Source organism: Natrix helvetica, assembly GCF_964273705.1.
Source record: "Natrix helvetica genome assembly, chromosome: 5".
Taxonomy (NCBI): domain Eukaryota; kingdom Metazoa; phylum Chordata; class Lepidosauria; order Squamata; family Natricidae; genus Natrix; species Natrix helvetica.
In genome coordinates, this window is record NC_138551.1 from 34,368,973 (window position 1) to 34,386,936 (window position 17,964).

Consider the following 17,964-nt stretch of genomic DNA (forward strand, 5'->3'; position numbering starts at 1 on the left):
GGGGCTCTAGGCAGGGAATGTGTATTTCAGGTGCAAAGATATCAGTTCTTACTCTTGATCTCTATTCCAGTGCTGCATGTCTTTGTACTTTTAAGTTCTGTGCTTATAATGGAGTAGGAAAGAGGTAACTTTCCAGTGCCCTCTAGTTTTAATATATTTTGCCTATATTCCAAGTTACCTTGTTTACTAGCATATTTTATGTTGAATGAGTCCATTTTTCTTATTTCTTAAGTTGTATCTTCCAAACAAGAATAGGAATTATTTATTCATAGTCCTGGGTGGCAAAGAGAGAGAGTTTAAGGTATCAACTTGGACAAGGGTTACCAAATGTAGAAAAGGTGATTGTATCTAAATATGAATTAAGATCAGAATACGGATTCTGTTCAGAGTCTCTCTTGGATACTTAAATTATCCATTATCAACTAACATTGTTTTTTCCAGTAGATTTATAACTTTGCAATTCATATGATTTATAAACATACATATTTACCCTGTGCTATAAGAAAACAATACATACGTTTGCAGTAAATATTTAGTTTAAGGAAGACAATTGTGAAATTAAAAAAAACTCTGATTTTATCACTGCAGTCTATATACTACCACATATTTGGGTGCATGCTTGGTGATGTTTAATGTTTAAAAAAATAATCTGTTCAATAAAATTCAGGATAGTGATTCATATTTATAATTCTTGCTGTCTGAAACCATATATATTGCATTTAGTGTAGAACATGATTATTGTTTTTATGTAAATATTGAAAGTCCAGTCTAGAGCACTACAGTGTAATGCCCATTTTTAAAATATATGTTTCAATAACTCATTTGCTGGGTCATTTTATGTTTAGATATAGTTTGAATTAAACTGGGTTTTTTTAACCTAGAATTAATTCAAATTAAATCTATGTACAGTTTAATTCACATTAAATTTATTATGTTTCCAAATGAATTTAGAAAGACTAAAATACCAGAAGGCTGCTTCTGAATTGAAACAAATCCAGTACTCTGATTCTGCATGTTATATGTCCTAAGAAAAATTACCTAGTCCATACTGTTTTGAGAAAACCAGTCAGCTGCCTGAGAGATCCACAGAGTATGAACTAACACTTCTGCTTTCCAGAAATTAGTTTTAAAAATTATTCTCCTTTTGATGGTGTTTGTGATAAATAGACTTATTGACAGTTAAAAGCCTTTGCCAACTTTAACCTCTATGAAATGTTCTATTTTTTGAAATAACAATCCAAGTTGTTCATCATTCTATAGCAAATTCCAGAGGAAAGATTATGAAGAACTACTTAAGTAGCAGATATTCAAGTCAAGGTAGCTCATTGTCTGTCCTGTGTTAACAGGGATGATAGGATGAAGGGGCACAAGCAAGACATAGTCCTTTTACACAATCAGAAGAATTTAAAATCTGAAGAGGGGTAAAGAGCATTCAGACTAAATTTTTAGAAAAGAGTAACTTTTCTAAACATATTGCAAGAGATATTTCTTCAAAACGATTTCTAATATTTGTTCATTAATTTTCTTCAGAAAAAAATAAGATTAAAATCAGAGTAGTTGAAATGTGGGCAAACACTTTTTAACTCTAGTTGAAATTGTGCCTTGAAATTCTGCCCTGACATCCTTGTTTTTTACACGTTCAATAGAGTTTGTTCTTTTTATTCTGCCAATGGCACTGTAGACATTTCCTTATCCATTTCATCCATCTGAATTGTTCCATATGCTATGGGATGAAGAGGTCTGTGGATTAGGTGACAATCCTATTCTGAGCCCCAATTATCTTCCTATTTTAGTCCCAGACTCTAACCTGAAAACCAACTGGAAGGGATCCAGATTATCTGGCTCATCCAGGGCTCTCTGAAGTTGTAAAACAACCATCTTGTCAACAACCAGTAAGGAAAGACTGGAAACAGGCTAAAAGTTTTCTGAAATAGTTGAGACTAGGGGTGGATTATTGAGGTAGGAGAGAAGGAGCAAATCACTGCCTCCTTAAGGGACAGTGACACCTCTCCTTCTCTAAAATAACTATGGGTTCAAAGTCTGACAGATTCTAGAAAGTTTTTAGCTTTGAAGTGTACCAGAGGTGTTCCATTGTTCATATTTTTGCAGAGGTATTTGCAGAGGTCCGGAGATCATGTTGGAGTCAAGGGAAGAGAAAGAAACAGACTTTAGACTTAATCCCTGGACAGGGGAATCATTGCAAAGCTCCATTTTGTATATTAGTTCTACATTAATAGCCTTTATTGATGACTACTTGTAACTTTGCACTTCACAACTGGAGCTGCGGTATATGGAACATTTTATGAAGATCTCTAGGAAGCTTCTGCTAATTCAGAATGCCACTTGTTTGGCTTTTACTTTGGGGAACTGGACTGGTTAGCAGTAGGCTTCCAGGTGCAGTTCATGCTGCAGTTTACAGTTCTTCATGGTTAAGGATTTGAACTTATAGAAATGCTTTTTCCAGATAGATTCTTCCATATAGTAAGATCTAGTTGGGAAGACTTGTTTTGCATCCCAAATCCTAGGTAAAGTTGATAAAAGGACTAAGGCAAATCAAAGAAGAGTGAGCCTTCTTTAATTTCTTCCTCTTATGGAACAGGATGCAACCGACCCACCTCGATAGAAAGATATCTCCTTTTCTTGCTATTGTTTTAGAGGCCTGGTTCTTCCAAATGGTTTGTTGGATCAGACTGACAATTGAATGACTTCTGAAAATGATGTGCCAGGAATTGTTAAGCTTTAGAATGGTTAAATGTTACATTGGATTGTACTTTTTATTCTCTGATTTTGCTTTGTTACTCTTATTTTTTAAAATCTGGATTACTAGACCTTGGAACATACCATTTAGACCAAGGGTGTCAAATTCAATTTCATTGACAGTCGCATTAGGGTTATATTTGACCTCGGGGGGGGGCAGGGGGGGATGTAGCCAGAATGGGCATGGCTAGCTTGATGTCACTTGTGTCAGGGGTGCCTGTGACGGCCCAAGCACTCTGCTGATGAAAACAGGGTCCCAAACTCCGTTTTCGGCGTCAACAGCTTCCTGCAATCCTCCGCCAGAGAAAACAGAGCTTGGGAATGCTGCCCATACCTCTCGCAAGCTCCATTTCAATCTGCAATGGCCTCCTGCTACCCTCTGCCAGTGAAAACGGAGTTTGGGAATGCCACCCATAGCCCTTGTGAGCTCCATTTTCAGCTGCAACGGCCTCCTGCAACCCTCTGCCAGAGAAAACGGAGCTCGGGAGGGCTGCCCGCGGCCTTCCCAAGCTCCATTTTTGGTAGCAGAGGCCCTGCAGGCTGGTTCGTTGCTGTTTCCAGGGCTGCCCCTTGGGCCAGATCTAAACACGCCATGGGCCGGATCTGGCCTCCAAGGCCTTGAGTTTGACATCCCTGATTTAGTCTTTCATTCAATTTATGCAGCATATAGATCTTATTAATAAATAAAATATTTGTTGAAAAAAGAGGCAGCTTTTAGATATTTATGTATGTGTTGTTACATCTTTCATGCTAAATTTTGAAATTCCTCATCACAGTATGATGACTTATGATCTATATTTCCAATTAGGCAGTGGTTTGGCCAAAAATTTCAGTAGATTGTACTATTGTGCTGAAGTTGTGTAAAAAAACTGATAATGCTAACTGAAGTATTTTTCTAGACTTGGGAGGGGAAAGAAAACCTGCTGCACAATAGTAATAGTTTCACATATTTGCTAATTTAAAAACATACTTCAATGTATATTAGAAAATTCTGTAGCCTCCTTGTTTTTTCTCAAATGTCAGTCTACTTACAGTAACTCAGCTCCCTTTCTCTTGCCTCTATTACAAGGCCAACAATATAGTTTTTGCTGCATGCATGTTGCTATGGATAGCCAGTAGATGGAGTAGCAATAGCAACAGAATGATGTTATCACTTAAATGGATTCATTAGCAGCCATAGTAAATAGTTTACCTAGCATTGTATAGTGCTTTAGATTAACCCACAAAAGGTACTTCTGAGCATCCAACAAAGCAAATATACCACATCCTATAAATTGTAAAAGAATCAGGACTTTCTTGGGATTATGTGACAGCTGCATGAGAGTAACCATGCATCTGTGAAAAAAAGAATCATATATAGATAAACATTGCATTTGTGCTCCAATGCATTTTGAAGCATCCTTTAGAAATTAAATTCAAAGCACTGCACAGCCCTAGCTATGAATCATGCAGTAGTAGACTGATTTAAATAAATTTAAATAAACCCATAAACAGGTCCTTGAGTTTGTTTTTCTTCTTTGATCAGTGCTAAAAAAATTAATTTGACATGTTTAACTTGTACAGAAATAATATCAGCATATAGTAAAAATACTTTCTCTTTTCCCAGTATTTTGCCCCCCCCCCCAAAAAATTTTTTTTAAATAAATAAATAAATGAGATGGCATTAATTAATATAAACTATTTTTAATTCTAATGATCCATTTTCTACTTATAAAAGAAAAGGTATCACTCATGTCCCTGTATTCTCTCCAGGAGAAGGGAAGATTTTTTTCTTTCTACGATCATGCATATAGGAGTATCCTAATGTCTGTCAGCACCTTCCTTATTATTTTCCATAGTTTCAAGAAACTTCCTTTAATTAAATTTTGGAAAGAAATTATACCTTAAGTCATGCTAGTTATTGAGATAGAAAGGATTTAGTTCCCTTCATTTTGTGCAGATATTTATGACTTTCTAAAAAAGAAAATCAAGCCACTCCACTTTCTAATTTCATGTAAAAAAGTCTATTTTACCTTCAGCAATGATTGAAAATTAATCCCTGTTTGAATTTCTTGTATCTCATCATATTTTGATGATTTGCCTTATACATAAATTCTCCACTGCATAATATTTAGGTTGTTGACATTAGAAGGCAATTTCTTTTAACTAGCGTGATATATCAAAACTGGACATATTTTTGATATGAGATATTATTTAGTAGCTTTTCATTTCATACAAGGTGTACTCTTTATTATATTGTCAAATAATTTGATATTGAACTAGTTTCCAAAAGTTTCCTGGGAACAGAACAGCACTGTTTTGAGATAAAATTAGATTGAAACATGTTGTTTCAAATTTGAAAAACATAATTTTAAACAAGGCATTTCAAAGTCAAAATGGTGTATATCTTTCAATAGATTGAAATAAAACAGTTGATCGAAATATTTTTTCCTGTCCTCCGCATCAGGCATATTATTGGCTTCCATAGATCATAGCATGAACTTGTACATACTATGGGACATGCAGTTGTATGAGATAGAAGTTAAGAAAGAATTGATAAGGTTCAAATCAGTCATGGTAGTTCAGTGGGTTAGTCATTCTTAGGCCAACAAATCTGACATAATTGTATTTAGGGAGAAAAAGAAATAGGCATAGAGGAAAGTTAGAATATAAATCTAAAAAATACCAGGTTATATATTTTTTACTGGTAAGACTATTGAAAAGCTTTTCTAATAGCATGCAAATAAATGCACACAGTAACCAAATAGTATAATGTATACTGTATTTATAAAATAAATTCATTTTTAACCTTACCATATTTTTATTTTTCTTAAATCATCTTTGTAGAAGTTCTCTTTCATGGTGGCCTGAGTAAAAAGAGTGAGGAGCGTAATGAAAGGGAACATTTCATATTGGGAAACTTGTGAAGAAATATAAGCTGTCATTATTACCCATCTTCTATTTGTTTAGGCTTGAGAAAATCTACAAAAAAGCGCAGTGAATCACCACCTGCTGAGCTCCCCAGTTTGAGGCGGAGCACACGGCAAAAGACCACGGGCTCCTGTGCTAGTACCAGGTATAATGTGATATAAAATTACTAACACTTTAAAATAATTGAAGAAATTGCATTTGGGAAAAGCCTATAAAGAATTTGAATGAACATAATGGACAGTTTATATTTGTGTTCCTGATAGTATGTTTAATTTGATAAACGTAATGATTTTAGAAATAGTATAACATATACAACCACAGTTTAAAATAAGCAATCTGTTCTCAGTACTGTACTGAATCAGCAAGTCCACACTAAATATTTTGCTGATTTTAAATAATTATATCCAGTTCAAACAACTTTCTTAATCATTTGAAGTACATGTGAACCTATTCCACATTTTTGCCATCCTCGTTAACTATTCCACCATGCTCATTTTGAAACCCTGTGAGATATAGCACATCTTAAACTATTGCTTCCCATTACATTTAACCCATAAACTGTGGTTGTCACATTTCAATTAAAACAGGATCTTAAACTATAATTTAATGTTTCATAGTTTGGGATTTAAGGGAAACTCTTACTATAGAAGTAAAGCAGATTGTAACAAGGTTAAATTATAACTCAATTTATATTGCTGACATACAAGCATTTGAATGGGGCCATTCAACAATTCTGTGAATTTCCTTCAAAATACATTCTGTAGGAACTGTTCATTTAAACTAGATCATTTCTAGGAGAGTAATTAAGTATATTTTGTATAAATGTAGGTTGTACAAGCATATGTGTTAAAAACTAAGTTTTTAAACTTTAGTTAAAACTAAAAACAAAGTAGTAAAACTCCTGAAGTTGTGATTTGTGCAGAACTTTATATAATATTTAAACATAAATAAGGTGATTGCTCTATCCTTAAGAAATGGCTAGGTTAGTTGTTTCTCTCTCTTAATCTTTTATAAATTTGTTAAGAATATATTTTTCTGATAAACTTTTAAGAATAGAGAGGTTGCTGCCAATTTTTAATGCGGCAGTTTTGTTGTTCCATGTTATTTTTCTTGTTGTTATTTGGATTTTACAACTGTGAGCTTCCCAAAGTGCTTTGATAATGTTATTTAATAAGTCAAGAAATTAAGCAAACCTTTGAAGAAGCAATATCATGCTACATATTTCAAACACATTGAATAGCATAAAATTGTTAACTTCAAAAACACTTCAAAAACTAGTAGAGGTGACTGCAAGAGGACAGTATTTGAATAGGATTCAAATATAGGTAATGGGAAAAAGTATGAGAAGACTGTGTACTAATTTCTCAATATAAAATAATATTGACAATATAACATAAAATAACAGTGTATGACTCTTTAATCAAAGAAGTCATATGGCTGATGGCATATTTAAATATCTCCACAAGGAGGCAGAAAGGCTTTGAAATCAACATAGAGAAAATTGAATATTATCCATCTTTATACATTGAAAAAAATGTGTTGTAAGCTGATAAATAATATATTTAAGAGGTAGACGAATATAACAGAGCAAGTAAGCTAAATGATGTGGATTTGGAAAATAGGTGAAAATGTTTCTAAAAGACATAGGAATAAAAATAAAATATTTTTGAGAAGAAATATTTTGAATCAATCTTAATAGATTATGTTTTAAACTCCATAGTTCTTGGCAGTAAGTACAAGTAGCTCTCAAGTCATGACTACTAGTTCAGCAATCATTCAAAGTTACAATGACCCCGAACAAGTGGTACTTTTAACCAGTCCACAAACTGGCAGTTGCAGCATTCCCAGTCACCTGTTTGTGACCCAGGTGCTTGGCAAACTTGCATATATAACAGTTGCGGCATCCCACAGTTACATCACATTTGTAAAATTCCCTGCTGGCTTACTACAAGCAAATTCAATGAGGATACTGGCAGAAGAGGTTTCAAGTTGCTCCTGTAGGTTGCTTCTGCCACTTTTTCTCCTAAGGAGACCTGCGGCGGAATACAATATTTGTAGTACCCCCCCCCCCCGCATTCCATAAACTTGTGTACTTTTTAAAAGTATTTTTGAACATACAGTCAAAAACTACTACTATAGAGCATATAGGGTTTAATTTGAAGCCATTGTAAACTAAAAACATAATCTAGAAGTTTTCTGATTGTACCTGTTTTTTAGTCGGCGAGGCTCTGGCCTGGGCAAAAGAGGAGCAGCTGAGGCTCGCCGACAGGAGAAAATGGCTGATCCTGATAACAATCAGGATGGTGTTAATTCTTCAGCTGCACGAGCTGATGAGGCTCCACAAGGAGCTGCAGGTAAGGAAAACAGTTCTAGGTTACTTCCTCTATATAGTCATGTGTTAGAGAAATCCTGCTAGAGTTTCTCCTTGTAAAGTTCATGGGTTGAGCACTGCAGGCATTCTCTAAAGTGGGCCTTCTTTTGTGGAATAGTATCCCTCCAGAAATTTAGAAATTGACATATTGTTTACATTCTATAACCAAGTTATATAGATATTATTTCAGTAAATCTCTATCCCACCTAATTGTTAAAGGAATCTGTCTTTTATTTTTTACTGTGATTTTATTACTTTTTTACCTCTTCCTGTTGTAAATTTCTTAAAATCCTCAAGGATTTGAACACTTTATAATTATTTTCAATAAAGTAAGTTAAGTATATAAGCATTTTTTAAAATTTGAATTACAGCTATCCTTAACTTATGATTGTTCATTTAATGATGATCTGGAATTATAATGGCCATGGAAAGGGTACTATATAGACTGTAAAACATTGCTGGCCATTGCAAAGTGTGGCATTACCACCTCTCCAGTCGCGTGATTGCAATCTGGGTGCTTGGCAACCTGTTTGCACTTACTATCAGTTGCCAAGCACCCTGCAGTTATATGATTACTGTTTGCAGTCTTCTCTGCTGGCTTCCCCAGAAAGTCAGTGGGGAAGCAGCAGGAAAGGTTACAAGCTGCTGCTACCTGCTGAGAGGACTCCCTCTTGTCTTTGGGAGAGTTACCAGTTGAAAGGAGCTGAACTCCCTCAGCAGGGTGCAGAAATGGAGCTCAGATCCTAGATGTTTTTTAGGGTTTTAGAATATATTTATTTCTTGTACAGCCTATCTCCTCCATCCAAATGTATTTAATTGTTTTATGATTGTATTTTTATCTGCATTGACTGTACACCGCCCCGAGTCCCTTTTTGGGAGAGGGGGCGGTCTAGAAATCCAAGAAATAAATAAATAAATAAATAAATAAATATTTCAACTTCTTATTCTGCAACTCAAGTCAAGTCAAGTAGGTTTTATTGTTATTTCAACAATATACAGTACAGTACACAGTGAGACGAAACAATGTTTCCCCAGGACCAAGGTGCTACATCAGACAATATAGATAAAAAGAAAAAAGAGCAGAACACAGAACTACATATAGCTCTAAATCTAAGAACTTAGAGAGTGCTGAGGAGTCTGATGGCTTGTAGAAAGAAACTGTTACACAGTCTGTTTGTGCGGGCCTGAATGCTTCTGTACCTTTTTCCGGATGGCAGGAGAGTAAAGAGTGTGTATGAGGGGTGTGTGTGGTCAGCTACAATGTTTCTGGCTTTACGAATGCAGTGTGTGCATATATGTCCATGACAGAGGGAAGAGCAACCCCGATGATCTCTGCTGTCCTCACTATTCGCTGTAGGGTCTTGCGATCCATAACGGTGCAATTCCCAAACCAGGTGGTGATGCAGCTGCTCAGGGTGCTCTCGATGGTCCCTCTGTAGAAGGTTGTGAGGATGTGTGGTGGAAGCTGTGCCTTCCTCAGTTTCCTAAGAAAGTAAAGACGCTGCTGGGCCTTCCTTGTTATGGAACCGGTGTTGAGGGACCAGGTGAGATTCTCCGCCAGGTGAACACCAAGGAATTTGATGCTCTTTACGATCTCCATGGAGGAGCCATTGATCTTCAGCGGGGAGTGGTCATGTTGTGTCCTCCTGAAGTCAACAACCATCTATTTTGTTTTGTCTACATTCAGAAACAGGTTGTTGGCTTTACACCAGTTCATTAACTTCTCCACCTCCTCTCTGTATGCTGTCTCGTTGTTCTTGCTGCTAAGACCCACCACGGTCGTGTCATCAGCAAACTTTATGATGTGATTCGGTGAGAACAGTTCCTTCCAGTTCATGGAGGGGAGAATAATTGCTCTGGCAGCCCACCAAAGGGGTTCTCTTCCACACACGGGAGCTGAACTTGGCAGGCAGCTCTTTCAGTCCATCTCCTTTACAACCCAGGAAATTACTTTTTTTTAAAAAAAAAACTTTTTATTTTGTTTATACAAACTTCACATCTTTGCAACACACTTCTTTTACATATTTGTTGTGATTCTTTTATCTGTACAGATAAGTCTTTTATAACTCATCTAATGACTGCTTCACTCAGTGACTCCATAGTAGCTGAGATTCTGGTCCCAATTATTGTTGAAAGTTTGAGGACACTGAAATAGCCTTTAAACGACTTAAATTTCTTCTGATAAATTTAGGACTTTCATATCTAATTTATGATATGAATTGAGCTTACGTAAACAAAGAAACTATTAAAAACTTAATACTTAAAAAACTTAAAACATTGTAGATGGTTAAAATAGTATTTTGAAGTCTTGTTTCTATATTTTTAAAGGCAAAATTACATTTAGAAAGTGCCAGCTGCACACACTGATTGCTATGTAGTTCATAGTATGTTAGGTTTTACAAGGATAGATTGATTTGATTATCCATCCCAGGTGCCTAACGGATCTTCTTAATTTGAGAATAGTTGACATCCCCTCCCCCCAAAGTTACAGTGACGATAATTCCCCCGACATTTTTGTGGCAGAAGACTTAGTAGCCTTCTGGAATATAGGACCGAATTAGACCTGAGAGGTTTTCTAAATTTGCCAATCCAGAGATTTTTCCTTGTTTACTGGGGAGCTTTGGGAGATGAAGTAACAGAAAAAAGGTATTTGACTGAATACAGATGTGAACTTGAGACTATACTGTGGCAATAAACATGGCAAAATAACAATTTTTCATGCTTTTATTATGTCCTTATACTGATTGGATGTTCTGTTTAAAGTGTTGCAGCTCTTTGGAGGAAAATAGGCTAAAATACCATGTTTTGAGTCACTGTGAGGGGTTTGTGGGTCAAAATCACTCAGATTCAGCCTTAATTTGAATGTTAACTGGTTGTTAACTGGTTAGATCCTATGAAGATAATTTTGCAATATTATGTGGGATTATTTTAAAGGGGTCTATTAGTTCTGATTTCTGCAAAGTTAGCACAGCCACTTACATCTTGGATCCCCATTCTTTCTTCTGGTTGTGTGAAAAACTTAAAGTGTGACAGAATGCTGAGTTTGGATGGTAATGAATACTTTTTGTGGGAAATGTGATGCTGCCTACTTTGTAGGAGGCATGGTTCACTCTGTTATCAAGAAGCCTTCACTTGACCTAGTATTTTAGATTAGCTATTCACTTGTGGCCTTCACTTGACCCAGCAATTTAGATTAGCTATTCACCAGACCTTGATCTTTCCTTCTGGGAGAATGTTATTGAAAGTTTGAGGGTTGATGGGTGCTGAAATTGGATAGAATTCTGGAGAAAATACATTATTCTTTTCAGTCAAGGTTTAGACTCAGGTACAGAGAAATGAATTCACATTGGTCTTTCTCAAGAATAACTTGGGAGAAAGTTATTCTTCTGATTGATCTCTGATTGATCTCTTAGCGGCTACAATTAATCATGGTATCCTTCTAAACCATCTGAGAGATTTGATATTGGGGGCATTGTATTGTGGTTCTTCTTTCTAAGTAGTGATTCAAATCAGTGATAAGGATGAGATGGCAAACCTTAAGGCCTTCTACTGTGGAGAGACATAAGGTATAATATTTTCCCTCTTCCTATTTAAGACCTAAATGAAGCTGCTCAGGGTGGTCTCTTCTAGGATAGATTTAGGTATCACCACTAAGCAAAGGATACTGATTTGTATCTTAATTCTCGGCTGAACAGGAGACATTGTTGAGAATATACGGAGACTGTGAAGGTATGGAAGCCCTCTGTTTCCAGAGACATTCCTTGTTTAGCTCTGGACAGGGTCACACTAACCCAATCAAAGTGGGTTAATAATCTAGAGGTCCTCTTAGACCAGGGGTGTCAAACTGGCGGCCCACAGGTTGAATGTGTTATGTGTAGGCCATTCCCACCCAGCTGTGCAAGGGAAAAAAGTCATGAAACGTCACGTGACGGAAACACGAAACCGCAAGTTTGACACCTGTGTCTTAGACTCCAGGAGACTAGCAATTGGAGTGGCTGAAAATGGGAGCAGAGTTAAAAGAAGGATCAACCTACAATCCCCACACAGCCACAAATGAACTTAGTCTACACCCCCCGCCCCAATTTTATTATGCTTATGTAACCACAAGCAGATGTTAACTGATAGTTAACTTTGTTGTGCATTGTCATGATTTAGCATTAATTAATTTAATTGGAGCATCATGTTTCTTCCTGACATATTCTCTTTCTAATAACATATAGTTCTTCAAGGTTTTATCATTGAAATTAAAGAAAAGCCCATATCACTATTAATTAATTTGAGATGACAGTTCCTATTGCTTGTTAAGTGAATATAATATTTGAGAATGGGAAAATATTTCAAAAGAACCTTTAACTGGTTTCCAGTGTCTTTAGTACAGTTTAAAAAGAACCAGGGTTTCCTTATAGTGATCCCAGTTAAATACATTTTTATCTGTTATATTTGTATCCTTTGATAAAAATATTGTTAAATGCAATTAAAGAAATTAAATAGTTAATTTTTGATGATCAATAGGCTTATTTTGTAGTTTATTTTCTGATTTAAATAGAATAATGATTGACATTGTAGTTTTCTCTTTTTGGTTCAACTGAAATATTACACATATTTAATAATTAATGAAACCCCATTGCAATCAATAGAACTTAATTCTGAATGTATACACACACACACCACAAAATCACTGCATTGTGCTTCTTTTGGAAAAGTTTCTTAGTGATGTGAACAAGTTCCTTGATTTTTGGGAGACATTTCTTTACAATAGTAATTTTCATTTTTTGGGGCGTGTGTGCAGATGTTATACCAATACGTTTATACTATAATTTCAGATCTGTCAAGCCCTTGTGATGAACACTTGATCCTGATCATATTTTATAGAGTTGCCAGATTTCTGTTTGACTGTTTTTCTTTATTTCAAATAAAAACCAGAATGAGTAAAAAATCAGAATGTTTCAGTCACATGCATGGTTGAAAGCATAAACCGGCTGTTCAAGTGCAGTCTTTCCATACTGTGTAAGTCAAAACTAAAAATAAACCTGCTGTTTTGTATGCCCATTCCAATTCCTACCGAGGTTGTTAAAGGTTTTCATTGACAACTTTGGCAGGAAGATTTTTGAGATTGTAAGTATGTAAGCTGCATGACTTATTAATGCCATTTATTTTGTGTTCTTCATTAGCTTCTAGTTCTGTTGCTGGGGCTGTGGGTATGACTACCTCTGGTGAAAGTGAATCAGATGATTCTGAGATGGGAAGATTACAAGGTATACTAAGCTTCCATTATACAAAAAACAATTTTAAGGTTATAACTCTCTAGATTTCTTTTAAACAGTTGAATCCTTTCTTAGAAGCCTTTTCTGATGTTGATGTTCACTCAATTTATTTCTACAACTTGAAAAAAATGCTTGGTCATTTTTGAACAAGTAATTAAAGATCTGCTAAAACTGGTGGCATATTTATCATCTTTGGTATAAATAAATCCATTGAAATTATTATTACAATTTAAAGAATCATATTAATACAGTAATAAAATCCATTTTATTTTAGGGAAAGTGTGTTTTAGAAACTGTTTTACTTCTGTAGCATCCGGTTTTCTCTCCTTAGTATTCAAAGGTATTTATTACTAGAGGGAGTCCAGCAATCTATGTAGCTATATAATTTTCTTTAGAACCCAGTCCCCTTTTATTCTCAAAGATGTTTTCAGTTCACCTAACCAAAATACCCAAGTTTTGGGGAAACCTGTGACTTCCAGATTTTGTTTGTACTCCTATTCTTAACATTCTTGACTATTGGCATGCCTATTAAAGTTCTTGGAAATCAAAAGCCATTATTATTCATAGTGATGTAAATTTTCCATTCAAATTTTGCTATTTTTAATATGGAAGAAGAGCAGGTTTCCTTGATTTTGGCTTAGACAAGTAAAGGGTAAAGTAGGATTTATCTAACACAGGGGTGTCCAAACTTGGGAACTTTAAGACTTGTGGACTTCAACTCCCAGAATTCCCTGGGCTGGCTGGCTGGGGAATTCTGGGAGTTGAAGTCCACAAGTCTTAAAGTTCCCAAGTTTAGACACCCCTGATCTAACAGGACTATTTCAAAATTTTACAAAATGTAAAACTTTGTGCAGAAACAAACAGATGTCTGGTCATTAAAACTGCATGGTGACAAATTACAATGTTAGGGGCATTCAAGAGAAAATTGCTTTATGTCTAGGATTCTGCAAAAGTGAAATATATAACTGGGCCTAATAATAATTAATCTTGTAGAATAAAAGTGCAGCATAAGTTTCAACCATTGAAATGCTACAAAATGAAATTTTATATTATGCAAATCATAGCTTGCAATATAATATAAACAGTTTAATGAACAGATTTACATTTTTTTAAAATTTCTAGCTTTGTTAGAAGCTAGAGGACTCCCTCCACATCTGTTTGGTCCTCTTGGTCCTCGAATGTCTCAGCTATTCCACAGAACAATTGGAAGTGGAGCTAGTAAGTAGACTGATTTGCATATTTTACAGTACTTTAAGATAGTGAGTCTTCATTCATATAATCAATTGATTATAGACAAACCTTAAATTCTTATCAAATACTGTGATGGCACCTGCCAAATGCAACAGTTGGAGATATCCATGGATCCCACCCTATTAACTTTCAAGAAGACAGTAAAGACTGGCTCCCCCCCCGCCCCCCCGGCTGGGTCAAGGATGTTGATGAAGCTGGCATGGGGTGGTGATGAATTAAGTTTATTGGGTTCTCATTGTAATTTTTAATAAGGAACAAATAAAGTTATCTATTATAATCAAATACCTGTTGTAAAAATGTGAAAAAATAGTAATAGCACTTAGACTTATATACCACTTCATAGTGCTTTACAGGCCTCTCTAGTTTACGAGTCAGCATATTGCCCCCAACAATCTGAGTCCTTATTTTACCAACCTCAGAAGGATGGAAGTCTGAGTCAACCTTGAGCAGGTTAAGATTTGAACTGCTAACAGTCAGCAGCCAACAGAATTAACCTGCAATACTGCATTCTAACCACTGCGCCACCACGGTTCTTAATATGCTTTGATTTTTCTTACTTTCCCTTCCCCTTTCTTCCTTTTTTATTTTTCTTTCTCTTTTAGGTTCTAAAGCTCAGCAACTTCTACAAGGGCTTCAGGCCACTGATGAAAGCCAGCAGTTACAGTCAGTGATAGAAATGTGTCAGCTATTGGTCATGGGTAATGAAGAAACTTTAGGAGGTTTTCCAGTCAAGAGTGTTGTTCCAGCTCTGGTAAGCACATTCATTAATTCATATCAACTTTTACCTTTGGTTCATTGTAATTTCATGAAAGACCAAGTGGATCAATTGAAATATGTACATAAATGGAAGCAAATTTTTCCTTTTCTTACTTATTTGAAGGGGTCCATAGCATAAAAACGTAAGAACTGTTAGAGTAATTCTTCAACTATCTTAAAATAATACAACTATGTACCTAAAATAGAAACATAAATTGTTCAGAGATGGGGAAGTGCTGAATTTTAGAAATACTTTTTTACAGGCCTTTCTGGGCGACAGCTGTAATTTTTGTGTCACCTGATTGTTGTCTGCTTAATGTAATGCAATGCACACTTCATTAACCTATTACTGAGAGTGCTAATTGGGAAGATTGTATAAACTGTAAAGACATACACATAATATAAATAAACTTGCTGCATTACATTTTTGAAGGAAAGGGACAATATAAATCAATAAAGACTATTTTTTCTATTATTTACAGATAACTTTGCTACAGATGGAGCACAACTTCGACATTGTGAGTATTTCATCTTGAAATTTTGTATAACCTACATCCGTGATGGCGAACCTATGGCACGCGTGCCACAAGTGGCACACGGAGCCATTTGTCAGGGCACGTGAGGCGCTGCCCTGTCAGCTGGCCAGCTGAGTTCACCTTTTTAAAAGCTATTTTTCGCCTTCCCCAGGCTCCAGAGGCTTTATAGGAGCCTGGGGAGGGCGAAACGAGCCCCCCCCCGGAGGCTTCAGGGACCGTCCCTGAAGCCTTCGGAACGCTTAAAATCACCCTCCGAGCAAACCGGAAGTGACTTCCGGTTTGCTCGGAGGGTGGTTTTAAGCGCTCCGAAGGCTTCAGGGACCGTCCGGAGGCTTCCCTGATGCCTTCGGAGCGCTTAAAACGACCCTCTGAGCAACCCGGAAGTCACTTCCTGTTTGCTCGGAGGGTGGTTTTAAGCGCTCGGAAGGCTTCAGGGAAGCCGCCGGACAGTCCCTGAAGCCTCCGGAGGGCCTCTGGGGGGTCAGGGGAGGCTCTTTTCGCCCTCCCAGGGCTCCTATAAAGCCCCTGGAGCCTGGGGAGGGCGAAAAAAGCATGTAAAAATGGAGGGGGGTTCACGCGTTTTGCGCGCATGCGCACTGGGGGGGTCGCATGTTGCATTATGGGTGCGGCACGCCCGCACTCGACCCCCCTGCTCTCCCCCCACTTGTGGCACGCGAGCCAAAAAAGGTTCACCATCACTGCCCTACATTTTCAGGGCAAATGTCTAAATGAGCTAGATTTAGATTTAAGATTAGAACATTTTGTCTTTAAAACAATGCCTATAGGAACTAGCAGTAAGAAGGATAAATATTGATTTAATGTTCTGCTTTTGAGCTGCTTTGGGATTTCTAGTTAGCTATACTATGAAAGAACATACTGGGTCAAAATAAATAAGTTTTTGGTGTGATCTGGCAGGACTGTTTTTGCATTTGATTGCTTTCACAGATGAATCATGCTTGTCGAGCCTTAACCTATATGATGGAAGCACTTCCCAGATCATCTGCAGTTGTGGTGGATGCAATTCCTGTTTTTTTGGAGAAGGTAAAAACTGATCAATCAAGAATTGCAATAAAAGACATTGTCAATTAATGTTCTCAAAGTCATTGTTCATTGGCTGTACTTAATACTAGCCTGATTGTGATACAGGAATTCAGAATTTCCTATAAGTTCTTTTGAGAAGTAAATAATATTATACTTTGTATTTATAGCTTCTTCATCGTTCTTAATCGATTAATGTTCTTAATCGTTCTTTCATGTCTAGTATCATTTAAACCTTAATGCCATGTATAGTAGGGATCGAGCAGGAGCCCTAAAAATATAAAACTAGCATATTTAAGAATAGAAAATGAGTTTTGAAAAAGTTTAGATATAGAAATGTGAAGTCTGTCTAGTATTGATCAGATAAATTGTAAAATTTAGATTTTTTTGTCTAGTAATCTTTCTAAATGTAGCAGTTATCCAAAACAGTGTTTATCTGGACCCAAAGGAAGCTTGAAATATATTCCTTGTATCCTTTATAATATTGATTAATTATCTTTGGCTTATTTAATTGTTTTCTTATATTTCTTTCTGATTTGTAGCCAGACATGTTATCATGGTGTTAATGTATATTTATGATACACGTCAATATATTCTCCCCAAATCTAGTATAAATTCTAGTAGATCAACTTTTTAAATCTAGATCAGTGCTTCCCAAACTTCTTTGCCTGAAACGATTTATTAGAAAGTCCTTGTAATATAGCTAAAATACTATAAGCCAATTTAAATTTTCCTCTTGTTATCGAGTAATGATTTGTGTGTTGTTACCCAACTTTTATCTAATTTTAGGTAATTTATCCAAGTTTGGAAAGGACTGTTCTAGATTTTTCCCTTAGATTTTGAGATTATCCATGTGTGTCCGAGGGAGTGGCAGCTAATGATAAACAGAATAACTAATTGGGTGTTTTGATCATAAGTTAAGTTCAGGAAATAGTTTGAGTTTTCTTTTAGAATTTCTGGTCCTTATATATTTTAGGCTTCAAGGTATTTTGAAATGCCCTTTAAAAACTGCTAAAATGAACGAGAAGAAAAATATGAATTTAAAATGTAAATGATTTATTACATAAGATGAACATTGAGC

General features: G+C 36.0%; 1 protein-coding gene across 1 annotated transcript in view; it reads left to right on the forward strand.

The window, feature by feature from the left end:
* Positions 1-17,964, forward strand: part of TRIP12 (thyroid hormone receptor interactor 12) — an 86,575-nt gene that overhangs the window by 27,150 nt on the left and 41,461 nt on the right. The window contains exons 3-8 of the mRNA XM_081956358.1: positions 7,885-8,021; positions 13,210-13,293; positions 14,425-14,520; positions 15,156-15,304; positions 15,792-15,827; positions 16,791-16,886. Coding sequence (XP_081812484.1) covers positions 7,885-8,021; positions 13,210-13,293; positions 14,425-14,520; positions 15,156-15,304; positions 15,792-15,827; positions 16,791-16,886 — 598 coding nt within the window. The remainder of the gene's footprint in view (positions 1-7,884; positions 8,022-13,209; positions 13,294-14,424; positions 14,521-15,155; positions 15,305-15,791; positions 15,828-16,790; positions 16,887-17,964) is intronic.